At 37.0% G+C, this 22,338-nt stretch overlaps 1 protein-coding gene across 4 annotated transcripts in view; it reads right to left on the bottom strand.

The window, feature by feature from the left end:
* DNAJC13 (DnaJ heat shock protein family (Hsp40) member C13) overlaps positions 1-22,338 on the bottom strand; it is a 122,942-nt gene that overhangs the window by 52,881 nt on the left and 47,723 nt on the right. For 3 of the 4 annotated variants that reach the window (XM_020987276.2, XM_020987277.2, XM_078151570.1), the window contains 13 exons: positions 22,147-22,290; positions 20,223-20,237; positions 19,499-19,581; positions 17,654-17,807; positions 16,443-16,546; positions 16,196-16,355; positions 14,695-14,757; positions 13,062-13,163; positions 11,129-11,233; positions 6,409-6,611; positions 5,400-5,484; positions 3,605-3,759; positions 3,360-3,405 (listed from right to left, as the gene is read on the bottom strand). In XM_020987276.2, coding sequence (XP_020842935.1) covers positions 3,360-3,405; positions 3,605-3,759; positions 5,400-5,484; positions 6,409-6,611; positions 11,129-11,233; positions 13,062-13,163; positions 14,695-14,757; positions 16,196-16,355; positions 16,443-16,546; positions 17,654-17,807; positions 19,499-19,581; positions 20,223-20,237; positions 22,147-22,290 — 1,419 coding nt within the window. The remainder of the gene's footprint in view (positions 1-3,359; positions 3,406-3,604; positions 3,760-5,399; positions 5,485-6,408; positions 6,612-11,128; positions 11,234-13,061; positions 13,164-14,694; positions 14,758-16,195; positions 16,356-16,442; positions 16,547-17,653; positions 17,808-19,498; positions 19,582-20,222; positions 20,238-22,146; positions 22,291-22,338) is intronic. The other variant, XM_078151571.1, reaches the window with a different exon arrangement.

Genomic DNA, 22,338 nt, shown 5'->3' with positions numbered 1-22,338 from the left:
TCCTGCTGAAATTATAATAGGAAAAGCACCTCAAAACAACTTTCTTGCCTTCATAGGCAAGTATAAAAAGCATTTTCTATGATTTCCATTTATGGACATTTTTCAAAAAAGCAGGCAAAGGAGAAAAATGGCACAAGGAAGGTGCTTATGCCCTCTGACTGAATCCAAACCTCATCACACGACTACTCATGAGGCAGTGTTCTAATAAATCTACAAAATTCAACACGTTAGACTTCCAGATAAGAAATGACTTGCCTCCTTTTTAAAGAAAATCTTATCACTTTGGTTAAGTTTAGGTTTACATCAGAAGAGCTGCATTATAAATGAGAAAATATTTATGAACGCAATTTTAGGCTAATTCCTAAACACACAAATCCTAAATTCTTGTGTTTGTGTTCCAGAGAAAGACAGGTAGGGGCAGGGATCCCCACTGACAGCCATCACTACACAGGGATTGATGGACTCAACAGCTATAACTGAAGGAGAGTGGGCCCTTTTTTCCCAAGAGGGCTCCTACCAACTCTTTTCTGGTTCTACTGCAATTCCCTTACAACTTGACATTTGTCCAAGGAAGCCAGACCGCCACTCAAACGCAGTCTTAATTGAGCACCACATACTACATGTTGATGATTCTTTCCTGACAGCCCCATAGTGATGACAATGCTTTAAACTGCTGTGGTTTAGAACTTCAATGATGGTGATCCTATCAATAATGAAGTGATTTTTTTTTGTTGAGAGGAGCTGGGTGATGGGACTGAAGAGCAGATTCAAGATGTTAAGCATGTCCTTGGAGGGCCCTGGTCTTTACTGGTCTAGAGGCCGGTACAGGAACTGCACTGCTGAAGTTAGTATAGTTTGATTTGGTGTCTTAAACTGAGTAGACCTCAGGCATCTGCCAGCCTGGTTGTGAGGTATGTAGGAAAAGTAAGGTGAGGATAAAAGAGAAAACATGTAGAATTGTCGGGGTGGGGAAGGGAGGGTAACTCAGCATCTGAAGGGCATACTTCTTTCAATTATGATTTATCAGATCATCTCTTGCATGCCAGGCACTGTGCTAGGTGCTGGGAAGAGAAAGCCAAGAATGTAAAAGTTCCTATACTTAAGGAACCTACATTTTATTCAGGGAAACATGTATACAAATAAGCACAAAATGCATACAAAGGGATATGTGATATAACCGATTATGAGATTCAGCCAAATCACAGATAAGAATAAACAGGTTAGAAGGAAAAAAATGGGGGAGATGCAGATTGGAGAGACGAACGAATTTCTCTTAGCAGTAAGAATTTTTAAAATTTCTTTCATATAATGCATCAAATCAGCTAGACTCCTATGGAGATGTGAAATGGCAAGCATGGAAGGAAAATGAGGAAAGATAAATTTAGTGGGATTCTAGAATGGAAATTTTGTCATCTCAAACTTTTTTTTTTCACTAATATAATTCTGATAAGACTGAAACAGGGGAGGGGAACCTGTGGCCTCAAGGCCACATGTGGTCCTCAAGGTCCTCAAGTGTGGCCCTTTGAATCCAAATTTTATAGAATAAATGCCCTTAATAAAAAGGATTTGTTCTGTAAAACTTGGACTCAGTCAAACAGCCACATTCAAGGACCTAGAACGCCACTTGTAGCCTCACGGCTGCCAGTTTCCCACCCCTGGACTGAAACATTAATCTACCTTTTTCATGAACATTTTAGCTGTATTTTGGATTAAGCTGCATACTCTACCCCAGGACACAACTTTATGTCTCATATTAAGGGGGACAGGAGAGGGATAAGCATTTATTAAATGCCTACCGTGCACCAGGCACTGTGCTAAATGCTTAACGAATATTGCATTTGAAATTTATATCTAAATAATTCTAGAAATAAAATAGGTAATGGTACTTCTGTTATTGTTTTGCATTCTTCCAGATTCTATTTGAGACTAAAAGTAAAAATATTTTAAGAAATACTTTAGATTTCATTGAAAAATAAACTTATCCAGCATAGCCAAGAAATACAGAATGAAACATGTGAATTTGCTCAATGAAACATTTGGGTAAATGGAGTTTTGCCATTTTTAACAATTAGAACACAACAGAATATATTTAATACTTCAAATATAATAAACATTTTAATTCTAATATTTACTCATAATTCATTAAGATCTTAAGAACGCTTTTAGGTCTTCAGATGTGTGGAAATGACCATAAATAAAAATTTCTGGTCAATATAAAGCAGCACCCAACTTATTTTTTGTTGATACTGTTATGCATCCAATGAGCAGGAGGCAGAAAGGAGCTAAATTCAAACCCAAATCAGCTGTGTGACTTTGGATGATTCATGTTCTCTCCAGGAGCCATACCTGTTGATCCGCCCCTGTGGAGGACAAGACCCACACTGCCTACCTCACAGTCTTGCTGGAGAGGAAGCACTTTGCAAACCTTAACCCACAGTCCCAAAGGACAAAGTGGTGACCTTTATTTAACTTTCTACTTCTTAGTAACAGAACAGCATCACCCAAGTTTGCAAAATTCAGAGAATTCCCAGCTGTAATATGACTGAAAATCTCTGTTTTTAACCTATTTTTGTGTTATAAACTACGTCTGCCCTGCCTCCTAATAGTCTGGGTGAAGTCTATGGATCCACTCTCAGAAAAAGGTTCTGAAATGTATAAAGCAAAATACACATTACAAAGGAAACCAATTATACTGAAATACAGTTACAGAAATATTTAAAAATCAAGGTCACTGACCCCAGATTAAGCACACCCCTGGATTAAAGAATCTCTAAGGCCTTTCCTAGTTTGAAAGTGCTATAATTCACATCCTTCTAAGAAGAATGAAAACTATGTGTGGACAGCTGAGAATTGGCAGATATCTAAATGCTCCTTCTAGCAGAACTCTGGCATTAAATGATTATTGTTACCAGTACAAAAATAACTTCTCTAATTACATTAAAGATAGTTGAAATCTTGATAAGCCCTAATGGACTTCGCAAAAATTATGCAGATCCATAAAAACAACTTAATCTTGTATAAGGAGAGGTACAGATTTCATCTTCTGAGATGTTAAACTGCACCAATTTTCATTTGAGACATTAGTATTAAATTACTATATTAAATGAAGCAATAAAGCAACACTCCACAGAGAAAGACAGGGAGATACAAACAGTCATCGTTCCCCTTTCTCAACACTTATGCTGGTAAATACCTATGTGTGCGTGTGCGCGCACATGTGTGTGTATGTATATGCAGAGAGAGAAAGAGAGAGAGAGAGAGAGAGAGAGAGAGAGAGAGAGAGAGAGAGAAAGCAAGCCCAAGCTATTTCCTCACTGTAAAGTTTTATATCCTGAAAACAACTAAAAGTCCTTACTTACCTCTTCAGATTTGAAGGCCTGTTTGGTATGTGTATACTTTAAAAACCTAGGGAGCAAAAAGAAATCACCTATTAGATCTAAAAATTAACTTAAATTCTGGCAATTTTAGCTTTTAAAGGAGATTTGTGTTTTTTTAAATATGTGGATGCAATTCCACCTATCTGAAGATGGGTTTCAAGTTAACCTAAGGATCTGACAGATGCTCTGTCCCAATCATATGCTTAGATAAACGTGCGTCTTTGTACCTTGCAATAGGAAGGACATTGGATCCTGTATACATCATGATAAAGAAAAATGCTCCGCTAAGATACAGACGCGGTAACTGTGGATTATCTTGCATGACGTGGTACAGTAAAATGGCCACCTTCTCAACAAGAATAGGATCAAAAGTCATCAGCAACTAAAAGAGACAGAGCTGTTTTAGTTAAGATCATTTATCAGGCTTATTTTAAAAAGCTTAAGAAATCCACTTAATCAAAAACGAATGTCGCTGCAATGCTAAGAGCTCATTTGTGAGCGGTCCTCTGTCGGCTAGCTCTCAACTTGACTGAAAGCTCTGTTGTGTCGCTTACAGATAGCAACTAAAGCATCCCTGAAATAAAGTTTAGAGCAATCCCAAATACGCCGCCTGCGATCACTTTTCAGACCTGTGGGTACAATGGTTTCTTGCATACGTGCTTTCCTAATGAGAAAAGACTGGCAGACTGACAAAAAGCAAGAAGATATGGGCCTGGGCACCACGTTCCCTTCAGCATGGTTGCAACCAGTGTGGCTCATGTTAGTGAACAACAGCCCAATCTGGCAGAGGTCATCATCTCCTATCATAAGAGGTTCTGCTAAGAACTCTGAAGACTGTAAACTTGAAGGCATCTTTTGAATACAGGACATCCCTGAAAATTCTGACTTATAATGTTAATACTTTAAAGTTAAAGCGTTAATACTTTTAAGTTATTCTACTTTCCAAAAGAGTGGTAGAGTAAACACAAAGCTGGACTTGGAGCCAGCACGACTGGAGTCCAAACTGTACCTAAGACTCACATTAGCTTTATGACCTTGGGCAAGTCACTTGATCTCTCTTGGCCTCAATTTCCTCATGTGTGAGATAATAACAGAACACACCTCACAAGGTTGTTATGAGAATCATATGAAATAATGTATGTCAAAGTGCTTTGTAAACCTTAAAACGCTACAGAAAAACTGAGTTATTAATGAATAAACAAGACTTTCCTTGATTTTTATCTCTGAATATATCATAAATAAAAACAAGTACTTGTCAAGTTGACTGTTAGAAATATTTACTGATGATGCATTTCTGGGCTTTTTTCTCCCAATACTTGTTACCAAACTACCACTAACAAAATGCTACCAGGCAAACCAAAAAGCACTGGCCCCAGTGTAGCAGTGAAACCATAACAACCTGAAAGGCAAAATGCTATTAACAGAGGTAACACTCACTTCCAGTGCTGGGTGTCAGAATGTACCAAAAACACCCAACCTCTGCCCTACACATACTCACAACCACAGGAGACAGGAAGAAAAGACAAATGCTCATATTAATTCTTTAGATAGTTCATTTATCTAGAATGCTGAATGTACATAAGCATATACAATTAATATCAAAATAATTTAAACTAAATAATTAAATTAATAACCAAGTTGTAAAGTTAGCCCGAACACTCTCAAATGTCAATGAAAGACAAATGCTATCTAGGACTTGGGTTGTCTCCATATTGATTAATGTAGCAAAACGTCCATCTTTAAATAGCCGGGGGAGGGGGGGGGAGAAGCTCAATAACTTTCAGTTTGAAAACACAAACAATACCCACCTCTGGACAGAGAAGTGACCCAACTTTCAGAATGACAACATTTTTGGACACGGCCAATGCAGGAATTTGTTTTGCTTGGTTACACATTAGAGACAGGGTTTTGTTTTTCTTTTTTTTCAATTTGGGGTGGCAGGGGAAAAGAGGGGAAAGGTGGAAAGAGAAAGTAAGTGCTTTTTAATTAAAAAATAATAATAAAAGGAAATAAGCAACTTACCTGAATAATATGGGGAAGGCAAGTATTGTCTGACAACAACCGTTTCACTCTGGGCAAAGGCCTTATAATGGCATTATCTTGATCCCTAAAAAATGTTTATTTAAGTCAATATTTAATTCACTCAAAGTGATATTTACATTGCCTATATCACTGTACTAGGCAGAAAGCATGTTATCTTACTTTTTCATTTTTAATGAAGACTAAGTTCTCATGGGGGGGGTGGTCTGGAGAACATGATTAGGTATTTTGATTTAATCTACTTGGCTACTTAATGGAACTTCACTTCCTTCCATAAGATTTCTTTGCAAAGGAGTAACGCAGAACAGCCAGACTCTTTTTATTATTTATTAAACTTGGTGCTATCCAATAAACTTCGATGCTTTTTTCCAAAGGCTGTATCAGGTCCTAATGCTAAATTTAGACCCTAACTACCCTCAATATTTACTAATTCCTTTCAAATACTAATTTATAAATACAATCTAGAAAAAAAAATAACAAGGACCTCAGATTTTACCAAAGCTACTGGAAGTAAGTGTCAGTATTTCCTATCAAAAAAGTCTAAATTGCTGGAAGGGACACATTATGTTTACTAATCTAGGAGGACAACATTTGAGCCAACACGTACTTGCTATATCAATGGTGGTCAATCTTAACAAGAGGCAGGAGCAAGAAGAATTTATCCATGTCAAAGGGCTCTGACATTTGTTTCAAAAGTGTAAAAGAATTCTTACAAATTAAAACGTTTTTCCTCTATTGCTAGTATGTTAGAGTACGTTGTGTCTGTGGCTATAATTTCAACTTCTCCTTCTGAAAGAATATTACTACTGTAGGTCATATAATCCATGCAATTGGTAGTTCACCAAACTCTGATGAGCTGAATGTGATTCTAGAATCACACTACTGATGACGTCATTAGCCTCTGTTTCATGGTAAACATGAACAAAGACAGTAAAGGACAACAAGAGTGTCACTGACTCAAATGTGGAAACATTACTGGATTACACTTTACCTGCTTGGAAAGTATCCGCACATTGTGATCAGCATGTTGAGTATAAGTGTAGCAAGGTCAGTTTCATTCAGGACAGCCTGTCCAGTGGCTAACACACACCATTTAAGCTGGGGTATAACTTGTAAAGGTCTCCATCCATCCATGCCCTGAGCCCAACATCGGGTTTTTGGATTCAACAGTCCCTTGGTCCACAATTCTTGCATCTAAATGGATAGTATTTTATTTTTTCCAATTACATGTAAAGACAATTTCATTTTTTATATAAAATTTTAAGTTCCAAATTTTCTCCCTCCCTCCCTTCCTCAACTCCTCCTTCCCTAAGAAGCAATTTGATGTAGTTTATATGTGTTCTTGCATTTAAATGAAGAAATGTTTTGTCATTACAAATGGAAAATTAAAGCTAAATTAAAATCTCTTCGCTGGCAATTAATTTTGCTTATCATCGTACACTGACTATTACCTACAAACATTTAAGTGTTTACCACTTTGGCAAATATGCTCTTCTGCTCAGATGTAAAATGATTCTCCTTGGTAAGAAATCTGGACTTTTAGAAACATTTGGATTCAACTGGTTCATTTAGGAACACTGGGGCCAACGTTAACATTCCTTCCTCCTCCTAGCTGCCACTGACACTATCTTGGTCATACTCCCCTCACTTCATACTTGTATTACTCTGGTCTACCTCATTCTAGGCTATTACTTCTCCAATTCCACCCTCAATCAGTTTCCTAAACAATTTTCATCATGTTACTCTGCGGAAAAGAAAAACATATACAAAAAAAAGAAAGCCTGCTCTTCAATGATCCCTAACTTCTTTCTTATAAAAATCTTGTTTACACAATTTCTCTGTCTGGATTTTAAAGCTTTTAATAATTTGACTCTAAAGCTGAGGTTCCTATTGTTGAGTTCAGAGGTGTCTAAGGGGTCTGTGGAGAGTTTTCAGGGGGTCTGTGAACTTGGAGAGGGAAAAAAAATTACATCTCTATTTTCATTAAATTAACTGAAATTCAGCATTCCGCTGAATTATGAATGAGGGAAATAAAAACACTATAATGAAAAGGGGGTCCACAACACTAATGCATTGCTGGTGGAATTGTGAAATGATCCAACCATTCTGAACAGCAATTTGGAACTATGCCCAAAAGGCTATAAAAATGTGCATACCCTCTGACCCAGCAATTAGCACTTCTAGGGCTGTAGCCCAAAGAGATCATAAAAATGGGAAAATGACCCACATGTATAAAAATATTTATAGCAACTCTTTTTGTTGTGGCAAAGAATTGGAAATTAAGGGGATGCCTCAATTTGGGGGATGGCTGAACAAATTGTGGTATATGAATGTAATGGAATACTATTGTGCTATAAGAAGTGATGAGCAAGCAGATTTCAGAAAAACCTGGAAAGACTTGTATGGACTGATGCTGAATGAAGTGAGCAGCACCAGGAGAACATTGTACACAGTAATAGCCACATTGTGTGATGACTAGTATTGATAGACTTAACCTTCTCAGCAATATAAGGATCTAAGACATTTCCAAAATCTCATGATGGAAAATGCTATCCACATCCAAAGAAAGAACTATGGAGTTTGAATAGACCAAAACATAAAATTTGCTTTTTTTTCTTCTGTTTTCTGTTGTTTCCTCTTTCTTGTGGTTCCTTCTTGGTTCTAATTCTTCCTTGCAACATGACTAATGTGAAAATATGTTTAATAGGAATGTATATGTAGTGCCTATTATCAGCTTGTGCGCTGTCTTAGAAAGGGAGGTGAGGAGGGAGGGGGAGAAAAATTTAAAACTCAAAAGCTTATAAAGTGATTGCTGATAAATCAAAATAAATTAATAAAAAAAAAAAAGAAGGGGGTCCACAGGCTTCACATGACAACCAAAGTGATCTGTGCTTCAAAAAAAGAAAAACGTTTAGAACCCCTATGCTATGGTATGTAACCAACCTAACTTCTTGTGATTCTTTCTCTAAGACTGAATACTAGGATGAACTATATATTTTCTGTGTCTGGCTTTTAAAGCTCTTCATGACCAGACCCCGACACTCTGTGATCTAGTCAAAATGGCCTTTTCTCTGCTCTACCCATGAGGCACTCCCACCCCTCCCCAGCCTTTGTCCTTGCCCCCTTCCCGAATTCAACCTCACAGTATTTTGCACCTCCTTCACAGTGCAGCCAGAGTACAACTTCCTATGCCAATACTTATTTGATTCTTCAACTGCTAGTGCCCTATAGTTCCCTAAATACTTTGTATTTATTCTATAAGCATGTCTTTCGTGGTATAATGTAGCTCCATCTTAAATTCAACATGTCCAAAATCAATTATCTTTCCCCCTAAATCCTCCCTTACCTCCAATCTTCCACAATACTATAGAGGGCAACACCCTCAGGCTCACAACCTAAAAGTCATCTTAGACCCTTCCTCTCCCTCACTGCCATATCCAAGCTACTGCCAAGGCCCGTTGATTTCACCTTGCAGCATCTCTCAAATATCTCCTTTCCCTCCCCTAACACTGCACCCCTCTACTGCAGGCCATCTTCTCATGTCTGGACTACTGCCATAGCTGCTGGGGCGTCTGCCTGCCTTGAGTCTTTCCCCACTTCATTCAGCCACCAAAGGGATTTTCCTAAAGTACAGGTCTGATCATGTCATCTCTCCCCCTCCCCTATTCAATAAATTCCAGAAGCACCCTATCACCTCCAGGTTCAAATACAGAATGCTATTTGATCTTCCAAGCCCTTTATAACCAAGCCCCCTGCTACCTTTCTGGTCTCCTCATACCTTATTTCCCTCTAGGTACTCTTCAATCCAGTTAACTGAACAAAGTCAGGGAGGTCATCTGAAGTCCCCAAGGCCACAGTGCTAATTAGGAGCAGACCTTGAGACCACTTATTACCGATGGGAACTTGGGCAAGTCACTTAACCTCAATGGGCCTCAGTTGCCTAAACTGTAAAATAAGAAGGTTGGGGTAGATGGCTTCTCAAGTCTCTGTTCCTATGCAGCTTCTCCTTAATTTCTTGGCCAGTGTTTTTAAACGAGTTGCTTCTTTCCCTCATTTTCACTTTTTCTCTGAAATCCTGTAACACTTATAGTTCCTACCACATGATACAGCCCCTTCATTTTATACTATGTTGCACCCTACTATTTCACATTATCTTTTGTGTCTGTCAAAATAGCCTAGATAAGCAACTTCAGGAAAGCGTCAAATATTACCTTTTGTAACTCTCATGGCATCTGACAAGTGGAGCAAGAAGTCAGCAAAATGCATTCAAATTTCCAATTTACATTTTAAATGTCATCCTTCAAATAGAAGCACTAAAAAGAAATCTTTAATTGAATAAATTTCTTATCTATGAGAGTAAAGTATATGAAGTGAAAGCTGGATTCTATTAATATTAAAGTGAACTGTTTTTAGAGATAATTCTTTATCCTAAGACAACTGGAACCACCTTACAAGGTCCCAATGAGTAAGGAATAGGTAAGACTGGGGAATGGTTCCATCTAGAGTAAAGTGTGGATACACTTGTCCATACCCCAAAGTTAATTAGACTACCACACTGATTTTACTCTCCTTATATTTATTTCATTAACAATTTTTTAAAATGTAAATTCCCCAATATTTCCTAACACTAGGTAAATTCAGTTCCTTTCCCAACTTCTCTGAAGTCCTGACATATTTTAATCTATTTCATATATTCCATTATGATCGTTCCTCACCTTTTCTAACTGATACTCTAATATGAACACCAATGAGGCTTTCTGACTCTAAGATCTTAAATGATAACTAGATGAGGAAGCACCTAATTTTAAAATATTAAGGTTACAAATGAGGGTAGAAAAAGGATTCCTTTGAATAGTGCACATGTGGTCTAGGTCACACTCTGCTCCAGCCTGCATTCTCGAGGTGAAGAGACAGAACATGAAGCTGGTAGCAATTGTCACCTATAAAGAAGCTGCTGACAGTTTTTTAGACTGTCATTCCTGGTAAAAGGACGGATCACTTTCTATGGCTGTTCAAGTTTAAAGACAAGATAATCCTGGAAGGTGGCCTCCCTCTCTTTGTTATTCCACCTTTGGCTAGGTGATCCCCGAGGGCATCTTTGTCCAAGGCTCCTTTACCAGTCTTCTCCAGCCTGGAGACTCTTTTCCAGGCTGGAAATCAAAGTGAGGGTTAGGGGTGGGTAGCAGGTACTGGGTGTTGGGGAGATTGGTGCTCAGTATTTTACAATGAGCCTCAATAATACCATTTATATGGTAACCAAACCTATATAAAGAACCCAGAAAAAAGGAGTGGTGGCAAGAACAGAAAAGGAACAAGATTATATAAATGAAAGAAGTCTATGCCCCAATAGGACATTATATTTGGTTCTGTTCCTAAGGTGGGAAGATTAGATTTATTTGAACAGATCTGAGTTTGAGGAGATAAGGATCTACCTGTCTGAACCTGGTTCTAACACACAGTGGTCTTGACCACCAAATCTACAGGAACTTTTCAGTGAATTTCCAAACACTAAGGCAATTAGATACTGAAACATTATTTTTTTAAAAAATCACAATTACAATGCAGGTATTGTGGAAATGCATTCATTAAGTTACAACATTTTCTCTTCAATGAGTGGTGCTTAGAATTTGAAGTTTGAGGACTTGGGTTTTTGCCTCTTATGGACAAGGATTGATACCTGGAGCATCTTTAGAAATGCTGCCATTACACACCTCATGAAATCCATATGGGCCACTCCTTTCTTTGTCTGCATTGCCAAAATACCATTCCTTCTCACTCTCTCTCTTCATATCAGGTGCAGCCTCAATCACATTGCTCTGAAATTTAAAGAGTTGGAGATTCACAGAATAAAATGTAAATCACAGCATTTTTAAAAACAGGAAAAATGGTGAAATCAATTGTGATGTCAACATTGAATTCCATCTCAATTTAAAGTTCATTTCATACAGACATTTTCAGGATTTAAGTTGCTTTCAGTTTTATGAGTCTGAAACTTCAGATTATTACTTTGAGAACTGAATACTAGATGCTCAAAGAAAGAAAAATCTGGACATCACATGTCTAACTTTTAGTTTCCTGATCTTACAGGTAATATGTGAAACTAAACAAAAGCATCAGTATTGTTTCGAGTGAATTCTTTTCTCTCTCAAGAAACCAAAGTGCTTGTAGCAAAGGTTATTGCTTAAAGAGATATAACCTTTGAACCAGGGTTTAAAGTTGTTTCTATCTCTCTGGCTAGGGACTCAGTAGTTTAATATTTTAAGCCAGTAACTCACTATACGTGAAAGGCTTGAATGTTGCAGTTTTTTTTTACTACCTTGACAAGGAATCAACACCTGTAAGTTTAAAGGGCAGATTGCAACTCATCTATGCTGGTTCATCCTGTGTGAATCTTGTCTTCTTTCAGAATTCTGCAAGTACTGGACCATTTGTCTGTTATCCCTTGGGCCACATAACTAGTCTACCTTCCTTTATTGATATCCCTTACATCATTTCTCGAGCATCGTTCACCACTACTTGTACAGCGCTAAGTTTACTGTTAACTATCACGTAACTCTTTGTTGCTTTTTTGGTAATCTGGAACTTTATTTCCTCAGATGTGTTGTTCCAAAGTTCATAACCCCAGACCATCACTACCACTATCACTTGGACCACCATCTTCCCTTAGATGCTGGTAGAGACTGGCAATCCCCATACCACTAGCCCTCCTAGCATAGCTCCTGCAGAAGAGCAACACTTGCAGAATATGTGCCTGCAGGTGCTTGGGGCTCCCAACTACACCCCTCCAGCCCCACCCTTATTGGCCTAAGTGGCTGAAGACCCAGGAAGGAATGTTTTCACCCAATGCATTAACACTTCCAAATGGTTCAACACCAGATACAGATTCAGTTTTATTAATGGAAATGACATTAAAGAAGACGCATCATCACATGAGTTGCTGCTGCACCCTAAGGAAAACTGGGCCTTTGCATCTGACTTATAGCTGAAACCTTCTCTACTATTGTCTCCTCCTATCCTTTGTGCTTAACACAAGGTTTTGCATGTACCAAGGACTTAATAAATGCTTTTTCATTCATTAATTTGTATTGAAAGGATAGCTCTTCTTCAGAGATTATTAAAAGCATTCAACCATTGCCCAAGCACAATCTACCCTCTCTCTCCTCCTTATATGCATTAATGGAACAACTCATTGCCTATCTTCTGTGCATTTCCCAAAAATATTTAGGTCCTGACATATTAACTTAATGCCCTGGTCAGTCAAATGAATGTTCATCTGGACAACGGGCATTTTTATTGGTTTTAGTTTTTCCTCTGTGGATTGCTGAGCGAATCCCTTTTGATAAATAAGAATCACAAGGAGGAGGCCCTGCAGTAACATTCTGGGGCTGGATATCATCAGCAAAACGTCACCTGCCAAAGGTAATTCATCTTCCCCTTTGGACTTTCTGTAAGATATAAACCCTAACAGCAGAAACATTAACAGAATGAATGCCTGCATCACCATGCCTTCATAATTACTAGAGAAAAATAATAAATTCAAATGTTGATACATTTTCACTGTCATTAAAAGTAGTTGTTGGTCCTTCTGGTTTTTTTAAAAGTATATTTATACTTCAACAGTAAGCCCGAGAAATCCCAGCATACCTGCAATGGCACTGTGGCCCTGTTTGTGTGCAAATGGGCGAGGGTGAGCAAATCCACCAGTATTCTGATTCCATTGGAATCCATAAGATCCTTGACATTTTTCTGGGGAAGAACAGATATTTGACAAAAATATTTTTTAAAAGATAAGGCATTATAAAATCAATTATTTAAGAGAACTCTATAATATCAAGTATATTTCCTAATGTCAGTGTTTACAGCTGGAAGTTGGATATAATCTAATCCACCCTTTCATTTTAGTAAAGTTGCAGAAATAGGATTTGAACCCGTCGGACTCTAAATCCAAAATCATTTTGGGAAAAAATTGGTGCAAAAAAAACTAAAGACCTACAATTTCAATTATTCTACTCAATTTCATGTAAAACAGATAAGAATTGATATATAGCACACATACATGCAAAAATTAACCTATCTTTCACAAAAATCAATTTTAGATGATTTCATGTTCAAAAATGACAGTGCCTTTAAAACTGACACACAACTGAACTATTTCAAATTTTGAAAAATCAAAATTACACATAGGATCAATTTTTAAGGAAAAAATAAGAGGGGGGAGAAGGGGACAATGTTGTGTAGGCAACAAGGGAGAAAGAATAGAAGGGGGCGGGGGAGAGAGGGACAGAATTCCACTTCTATGTAACATCTTCTTTGCCAACCAGCATGTAGGCCTCTAACAATGGCGGTTATTGAAAACACAAGACAGAAAAATACAAGCTCTATTTGGTTGTTGTTCAGTTGTGTCTGACTCTTCGTGACCTCATGTTGGGGTTTTCTTGGCAGAGATACTGGAGGGGTTTGCCATTTTCTTCCACAGCTCATTTTACAGATGAGGAAACTGAGGCAAACAGGGTTAAGTGACTTGCCCAGGGTCACACACCTAGTAAATGTCTGAGGTTGGATTTGAAGGCGGGTCTTCCCAACTTCAGGCCCACCACTCTGTGCACTATGGTGCCCCCTAGCAGCTATTTTTGGGTTTGAAATTATTTCTCAGATTAGGCTAGTTCTCAAATACGTGTTTCTAAATTCACTGTTAACACAGAGCATCTGAAAAGCTTGCGAGCAATTTTAGGAAATTAGCCCAGTAGGGTTTGTTTTTAAAATCAAGTCCAGTCATTTAGCTAAGTAAAAACAACAGCCATTTAACTCTTATTGTTTATGACTAAACTGGAAATTTATAAAATTCTGTATCTAAGCTACAGATACACAGAAAGAGAAACAGTTTTATCAATGCCTACTTTGGCCTACAGTAAATTCATAGTGGGCAACAGCAAAAACTTCTATTTGTCAACCAATCATTTTAACTGTTAAATATGATTTCCCTGAACACTTTCTAAAGGAAAACCATATCTCCCTACGGACCTAAACCAACCATTTCTAATAATCCTTCCATATGAATATTTGTAAAACGAAATATCTTTGCTTAAAAGGATTTTAAGATTAGCTTTTTTTGGGACAAAAGAAAGAGAAAAAAATGCTATTTCATAGACTTTAGAGCTGGAGGGAAACTTCAACCTTTAAGACACTGATCAAATAAATTGCCATTGGTAATTACGGACTCAAGGAATAAATATATGCATAGCTGGAAGAGAAAGTATTAAAAAAAAAAAGGCCATACCTTATTAAGTATCAGCTTGTTAAGGAAAAGGATCAGCCTGTCTCGTTCAAGTCGATCAGTGCACTATTGAAATGAGAGAGAATCTAATCAAAATTTAATAGAAAAGCAAGTAAGAGATCAATGAACAGTAGAAAAAATTAACTTGCAAGTAAACAAGAACAAACAAGGCAATAAAAGTTACTTCCTTTAAGCATCCTGAAACCGGAACCAACTGAAACCACACACAATAAATGAGACCTTCTATGTGTAGGTAAGGTGGTCCTCAGAGAAACATGAAGTTAACCCCATTGAACTGTCTAAAATTTTCACATACCTCATCTCATTTACTCAGCAAGATATTTTTAAATTACTGAAAGAATTATTTTTAGCAGCCATTTTCTCTTGTGCCTTAACTTTTAAAAGCTATCTTAGAAGTGGACTACTTAGGAATTTTGCCAAGTAAATACGGTCCTCTCATGTTTTGACGAACAAGTCAGAAAACAATACAGAAAATCAGGCCCACACAAGTGTTTCAGAGTCACTGACTCTACAATGAGCATTAGGATAGTGTAATATCACCAGCATTTCTAGCACTGGGTAGAAGCCCTAAAGGTGAATTCTGGCTTCCCCATTTATTATCCTTCACATATATTAAAAAATCAATTGTACCTATCCTCCCTATGTCATAGGTTACAAGGATCAAATAGGATAATTTATGAAAAAGTACTCAGAAAACTTTGAGACACTATACAATTGAACACTGGGAAAAGTTTGTTTTCAAAACTATTCAAGAAATTCCCTCAAATAATTTTTATCGCTCTGACAAAAAACATATCCTGAAATGCAACTATCCAGAAAATACAAATCTTAAATACATCATTTGTAAACACCCAATCCCCCTAATAACTTTAGGTACAAATGCCACTAAAGAGAGTATACATATTAACACAGATGTCAGAACACAAAAATCAGAAAGATTTGCCAATTTTTAATCTCACCACCACCTTTTATCACTAGACAGCAAATTTTTGACAAAAAGGAAAATCTGACTAATCTCCCCCCCCACGCCAATTCTGAAAGAGGCAGCATCATGGAGCAAAGAACTTGGAATCAGAAACACGTGGGTCCACACCCTGCCTCCTACACACTGACTGGTTTGGTAAACGTGTCAAGGACCACCTCTCCTGTAAGATGAGGGGCAACTGGGTGGCCCTTAAAGGCTCTCCTAGCTCTAAATCTAGGAACCCCACTCCAAATTTAATTGGCTTTTGAAAACTTACAATTTAGGGCCTGAAAAGGAGAATCCTAAAGCTGACAGAAACTAGCAATTCAAGAAAAATGACATCGTGTTCTACTAATCCATTACCTTTCCCCCTCCTATATGACCTAAATAAAAGGTCCTCCTTGTGTTACAAAATACTCTAAGATCTAAGGCGCAGAGTAGGACTGATCAAAGGAAAACTGCAATACAGAAATCTAAACCCATATCCTTGATCGTGCACTTTAACAATGACATTCTTACCCTCTCTAACATTCCAACAATATATCTGGTGTCCCCAAACGGTCCTATTTCCTCATGACATCTGCCATAAACAATAGCCAGCGCTTGCAAACATAAACACTTCATGTTCACTTTCGGAGTGAGCAGGAAACGATGATAGAGCTCATTGAAAAACTCATACCTGAAACACCAAAATAAAGCTCACAATAAAAATAAGCATGAAAATGTAAAGCAAAAATAAACAAAAATGATATCAACAGTGGCTTACGATCGTCTGATTGATCCGCTTCCTTCATTTTCATCCTCCTCTAACAGTAATCTCAGGTAATAGTCTCCTATTTTTATTTCCTCTGCTAGGCAATCATACTTGACCTTTTTAAATAAAAACAAAGTATATGATTTCAGTTGTAATTAAAGGAACTCAAGTTACAGCTGACTCTCAGCAAGTGCTAAAGAACTGCTTCTTACAATTCTCACTCTCCTCTGAATGACAATCTCAAGAGAAACATTTAGTGACTTTTCAAAAATACACCTCACAAGGCTTACTATTTCAAATTTATAGGCATACATTGGCAGGGCTGAAGGAATTTCAAAGTGTGAAACTTGTTTTTAAAATAATTCTTTACGTCATACAGTGAAGACTCAATAGCAAATTAACCTACCACAGTTTCAATGAAGGTCTCAGCAAAAATCTAAGTCACTGTTAAAAGAAGCTTTCCCTGCCCTTGTAGGGTATTTTATGGAATCCTGGAATAAAACCACTACTTAATAAATAAGGTAAAATATAGTAAATATGATCACAGTTAAAAAAAAAACTATGAAAAATGTATTAGCTTTAACTTGAATTCAGTTGCTTCAGAATACCCAAATGATGGCAAAAATCACAAGTGTACCCTGAAGATTTTGCTAGGATAAGAGCCTGGGAACTCAACAGCATGTGTACATCTAGCAACATCAAATACAATCACCTCTACTAACTTCTTTCCTGTTCTCCATACCAATAGCTGACGAGAACATTACTGCCAGAAAAAGTCTGCAATCTGTAAACAAATACAAGTTACCATGAAAACTTAAACAAGCCACGGGAAAAAGAGGGAAGAGTTAAAGCATGCTTCAGAGAAGAAGAAGACTCAAAAGTGAAGAAAGTAAAGATAAAGAAAAGAAGGAAAAAAAGAACAGCTAATTAATATGGCAAAAGATGTGGAGGTATATTTAAATTCTTACTGTCCCAAAGCCTCATTCTTATTCTAAATTGTTTAGCTATTCCAATTTAGAGCTGCTGCAAGTAAATGCAGGAAAAGCATTTCAGGCTAAAGCCAAAAAAAAAAAAGTTTCCTCTACAAGACAACTATTTGCAAATATTCCATTAAGGATGGGCATAAAGTAGACAGTTAAACAATCCATTAAATAACTTCAAAGTACATTACATTGCATTAAGTATTTCTGTATAATTAAAAGCCCCAAAGAATAAAAGTTTACCTCAAATTCATGATGGTTCCACGAGATCACATTGGCACTGCCAAGTTCTCTGTCTATGTTAAATGCCCTCATCTCAGATTCAAGACAATCTCTTAGTTCTTCTCGTGTTTTAAAGTTCCAAATTAAATTTGACCTGGCATGGTCTTGAAGAAACCTGAAGAAAACACCCCCCCCCAACATATTTTAAATAAGTTGGTAAACTGAATATTTTCATGTAAACATCACAATAAAATGAAACCTTTACTGCAACCAGTAAGACAATGTCAAACATTGATCCACATTGGTGCAAAAATTAAAGAAAAATTCTGTGAAACCTAAGTTTAAAACCAAATTAAAGTGAAATTATTAATACTATGTTTTTATCAATTTATAAAACACTTTCACAAAGTTACTACAGCTTACAGAAAGTCTAGATACCAGAAATAAGACTTCAGGTTGGTAACCAGAAATCCTGGCCTGGGTGCTAGATGAAAGACGAGGCCTGCCAGAGGGGATATGGAGGTCTACGAGTGTGACTTCAGATGCAGACAGGCCCATCATCACCTATCTGGGTGCAAGGATTTTCAGAAAACCCCTTATCCAGTCCTAGAACCAATTAACTAGAGGCTGACACAGGTAAGTGTCTGAAAAAGAGACGGACAACCTTGTATTAGTATACAGTCTCATAGGTGGATTGGTACTCATTCCAAGAAGGCCCAAAGCTCAAGCTGGTTTCAGAACCCCTTAATTTTGAAACAAAAGGCCATACTGTATTCTCCTGTCTATGATGAGCCTCTCTCCCCAGAAAAGCTCTCTGTTGTAGTCCTAGGTCAGAGCCGAGCACTTACAAGCACCCATTCTGCTTCAGCTCCTCAAAAAGGGATTAGAGCTTATACGTAATAACAGAAGACTGGACAAGGAAGCTGGAACAACATGAACCCAGCCACAAGGAAAGGGAATCAATCTCTCATCAACATTCTGCCAACTAACTAGCCACTCAATTTTCTAACCACTATTCACAGAATGAAAAGCATCTAAAGTACTCTTAGTGGCAGAAAGATTATAAACTATTTCATAATGCTTTGAGAACTTCTAATAGGCAACATATAATCAGACAGCACAGTGATAAAGTCTTTGTGGAAGAAGGGAGAAGCTGAGTTCTTTACTGGGCTATAATAATGTTCCTGGACTTCAGAGAGCATATTTCATTTCTCCATGCACAAACTTTCACCTCCTTCACCCCCTAATGCTTAGCACACTGTCTTGTACACAGAAGGTACTTAATAAACTTGTTTTTACTAAAACTCTGGTCTCCTTCCTCCACCCTCAACAATATGGGTAATAATTGGCACAGATTAGAAGTCAGTTAACTTGGGTCCTAGACTCAGTCTGGTACTATTTGCCAGACACACCAACTTCATTGTCTCCATTTCATAAAACAAGAAAACAACTAGTCATCTCCCTATTTCACGAAGAGAAGAAGAATGTTTATAGTGCTTCTTCTTTTTTTTGTTGGGCAATGGGGGTTAAGTGACTTGCCCAGGGTCACACAGCTAGTATGTGTTATGTGTCTAAGGTCGGATTTGAATTCACGTCCTCCTGAATCCAGGGCTGGTGCTCTATCCACTGCGCCACCTTGCTGCCCCTATAGTGTGAACTTTTGAGGAAAAATGCTGACTTTATTATAAATCTTAACGCTGTGGAAGCTTGAATAACTGCTCCAATTCCTACTTTAAAAAGCACTTTCACTTATTCATTTTTTAAAAACACATTTACAAAACAGCAAAAATATATGAAGAAAAAGCTGTCATAAACATATCAGCTATGCTGATTTAATATACATTGAAAAAACAATCTGAAATTTACCTATAGTAGAAAAGATCCCAGTTGGCTTCGATTTTTATTCTCTGTCTTCTCTTTCGAAGTATTACTGGCTTTTGATTTAGATTCTGGAAGAAAAGGAAATTAAAATTAAAAAATTAAAAAAAAATTAAATCAGCCAAAGCTGGTGCTATACATTAGCTAATTTCTCCCATACAGATACACATACATATTTAAATCTACACTTTACCTCAGCACTCAGAAAAGTGTTTATTAAGTAGTTAGTAAACTTTTAAAAGAACTTAATTTGAGAAAGTTAAACACATTAAAAGAAGAATTTTATCTATAAACAAGTATCATTAATAAGAAACCATATAACATGAATGCCTGACACTGTGCCAGTATACTTTTCAACACATAAAAAGGGAATTTTTTAAAAAAAATAGACTAATATCACTAAAAACCAAAAACTTCCAAGTTTTATGAAGTTGCTAGTAATGAAATTTGCGTTAGTTTATAGCAGTAAATTCTGTGTAATTGTTGGCAAACAGTTATTAGGATAAATCACAAACTTGAAAACAAAAGGCTGCTTAATTTTTTCGGGAGCCAAGAATAGTTGAAAGGTGTGGGACTGAGGGATAAATAACTTGGTCCAGACACATCTGAAGTGAGACTCTACAACACACTAAGACAGAGAATACCACAACAAGACTTCACATGCCAGGCAGCTAAAAACAACTGACATAAATTGCAGGAACTTAAAACTCACCATATTGTTTCTGTCCTGAATGTGTTCAGTAGAAAGAAAAAAAAAAGAATATTTTTAAAGGAAATAAAACAAGAGAGCAAGCTAAGATATGATGAGAATAACATCTATTATACAAATTTTCTCATAAGGATACCATTGTGAATTAATTTTAACAGAAAGAACAAGCCCAATTATTGTTAAAAGTAAAACTTGCTCAAAGTAGTTTAAAGAATCATGTGATCTCACTCTATTCTAGTCTAGATCACATGAAAATAAAGTTTCAAGATTTGCTTTGTTTCTACATTACACCAACATACTTTGTAAGGGAGAGAAATGTTGTAGTCTAAATTTTGAAATCCTTATTTCCCATACGATAATTTAAAAAGTTGGCCCTTGTTGTTAGCATACATTAAATAACAGATATATACCAAGACAAAAAGAACCAACAACAGAACTAAGAAGCTAAATAATTTTAGTATATTAAGGATTAGAGGTCGGTCACTGATATTTCAAACTTTTACCAACTTTAGCTCTAAATACAGTTTCATTTTTTTGGTAGCCCAACTTGAAAAATGCCTGTTTCATTACCCTGTTCCTGGATTTGTGTTTACTTTCCTCAATTTTCACAAATTTGAGTAAACTGCAAAATAAGAAATTGTTCCACACTTGGAGATGCTATGTCTTGTATGTCAAAATAGGGAAAGGCATCATCATCATCATTATCTTGATAAAAAGAAAAAAGCAGAAAACAGCATAGACCAAAGAGTTAAAAAACAAAAAGGAAGAAACAGAGGAGGCGATAGAGTACAAATGAGAGCCTTGGAAAACAGCAAAACAAGCATTTATTGGGTAATAGATAACATACAGTGCCTACTATATGCCAGGAACTGTGCTAAGTGCTTTATAAGCATCTCATTAGATACTCACAACAACACTGGGAGGTGGGTGCTGTTATTATGCCTATTTTACAGATGAGGAAACTGGGGCAGAGATTGGTGAAGTGAGTTGCCCAGGATCCCACCGCTAGGAAGTGTTGGAGGCTACATATGTCTATTTACACTTCTCAGGAAGAGGGACTGGGCCTGTCATTTCATAGGCATACACAACTCCCAGGTGAGGAAACTCATTCTACTGAAGCCCCTTACTCTGTCACTTCTGGTCTTAGCTGCCTGGAGCTCTGAGTGGCAGGTGACTGGCCAAAGGTCACACAGCCTTCAGGGATCAGTCAGCTCTCTTCTAACACACATGGGGAACAAGTTTTCTCTAACAAGAAGCATTCAATTCGTCATACTAAAAAAGACAGAAGATCCTGAATTAAAAGCTATAAATAAATCAAGATGAGCTTTAGTTTATAATTGTAAGAAATATTTTCGTCAGGAATGTTGACCAAAAAATTTGTATACATTAACATATATAGATCAAACACTCATTGACTGTCCTGGCAGAAGAATAAGAATGGCCAAAGGGGCACAGCTAATCTACAAGCCACCGTCTGTCTCTATAAAAATGAAGCCGACTTCAGAGACATGGGCTAAAATGTGGAACTAACGGAAAGATTGGCTCTCTGGTCCTGACACTACAGAAAATACTAACAACTATTATCTAACCCAATTTCAGAGTTTAATTTAGTTATAAATCAAGGTAGCCTTTCTTCTTTACATGAATTTGTATAAAATCTTACTATGGCCAGTGTAAGATTACCTAGGGGATAAAATGTATGTGTTATGTTTTTATGATGTAAAAATTTATTCCTAAATCAGAATTCGAGTTGAAAGAAAAGAAGAAAAATTTTAAAAGGTATTGATTAAATGAAATTCTATTTTAAGTCAGTTGTTCACCAGTCAAAAATCTGAAATATTTGACTAGCACCTCAGACGACAAACATAGTAGAACAAGACCTCACCAAGAAGCTAGAAAGGATTAGGGCAGACTTTTTTTTTTTTACCTCTTTTTGAGCAATGCCCATTCTATCCCTCCAATGCATCAATACAAGATCCACTTTTTCTTTGGCAAATTTTTCAACTTCTTTAGCAGCTTTTCCAGCCAGTCTTTGCCACTCTGGAACTTTATTAAATTTGCCATATTGATCCTGAGGAATGATGAAACCCATTACTTTAATATATACACAAAGATAATG

Source organism: Phascolarctos cinereus, unplaced genomic scaffold (genome assembly GCF_003287225.1).
Source record: "Phascolarctos cinereus isolate Bilbo 61053 unplaced genomic scaffold, phaCin_HiC Scaffold_1;HRSCAF=81, whole genome shotgun sequence".
Taxonomy (NCBI): domain Eukaryota; kingdom Metazoa; phylum Chordata; class Mammalia; order Diprotodontia; family Phascolarctidae; genus Phascolarctos; species Phascolarctos cinereus.
Note: the sequence above shows the minus strand (reverse complement) of the source record. Positions and strands in the feature narration are given on the sequence as shown.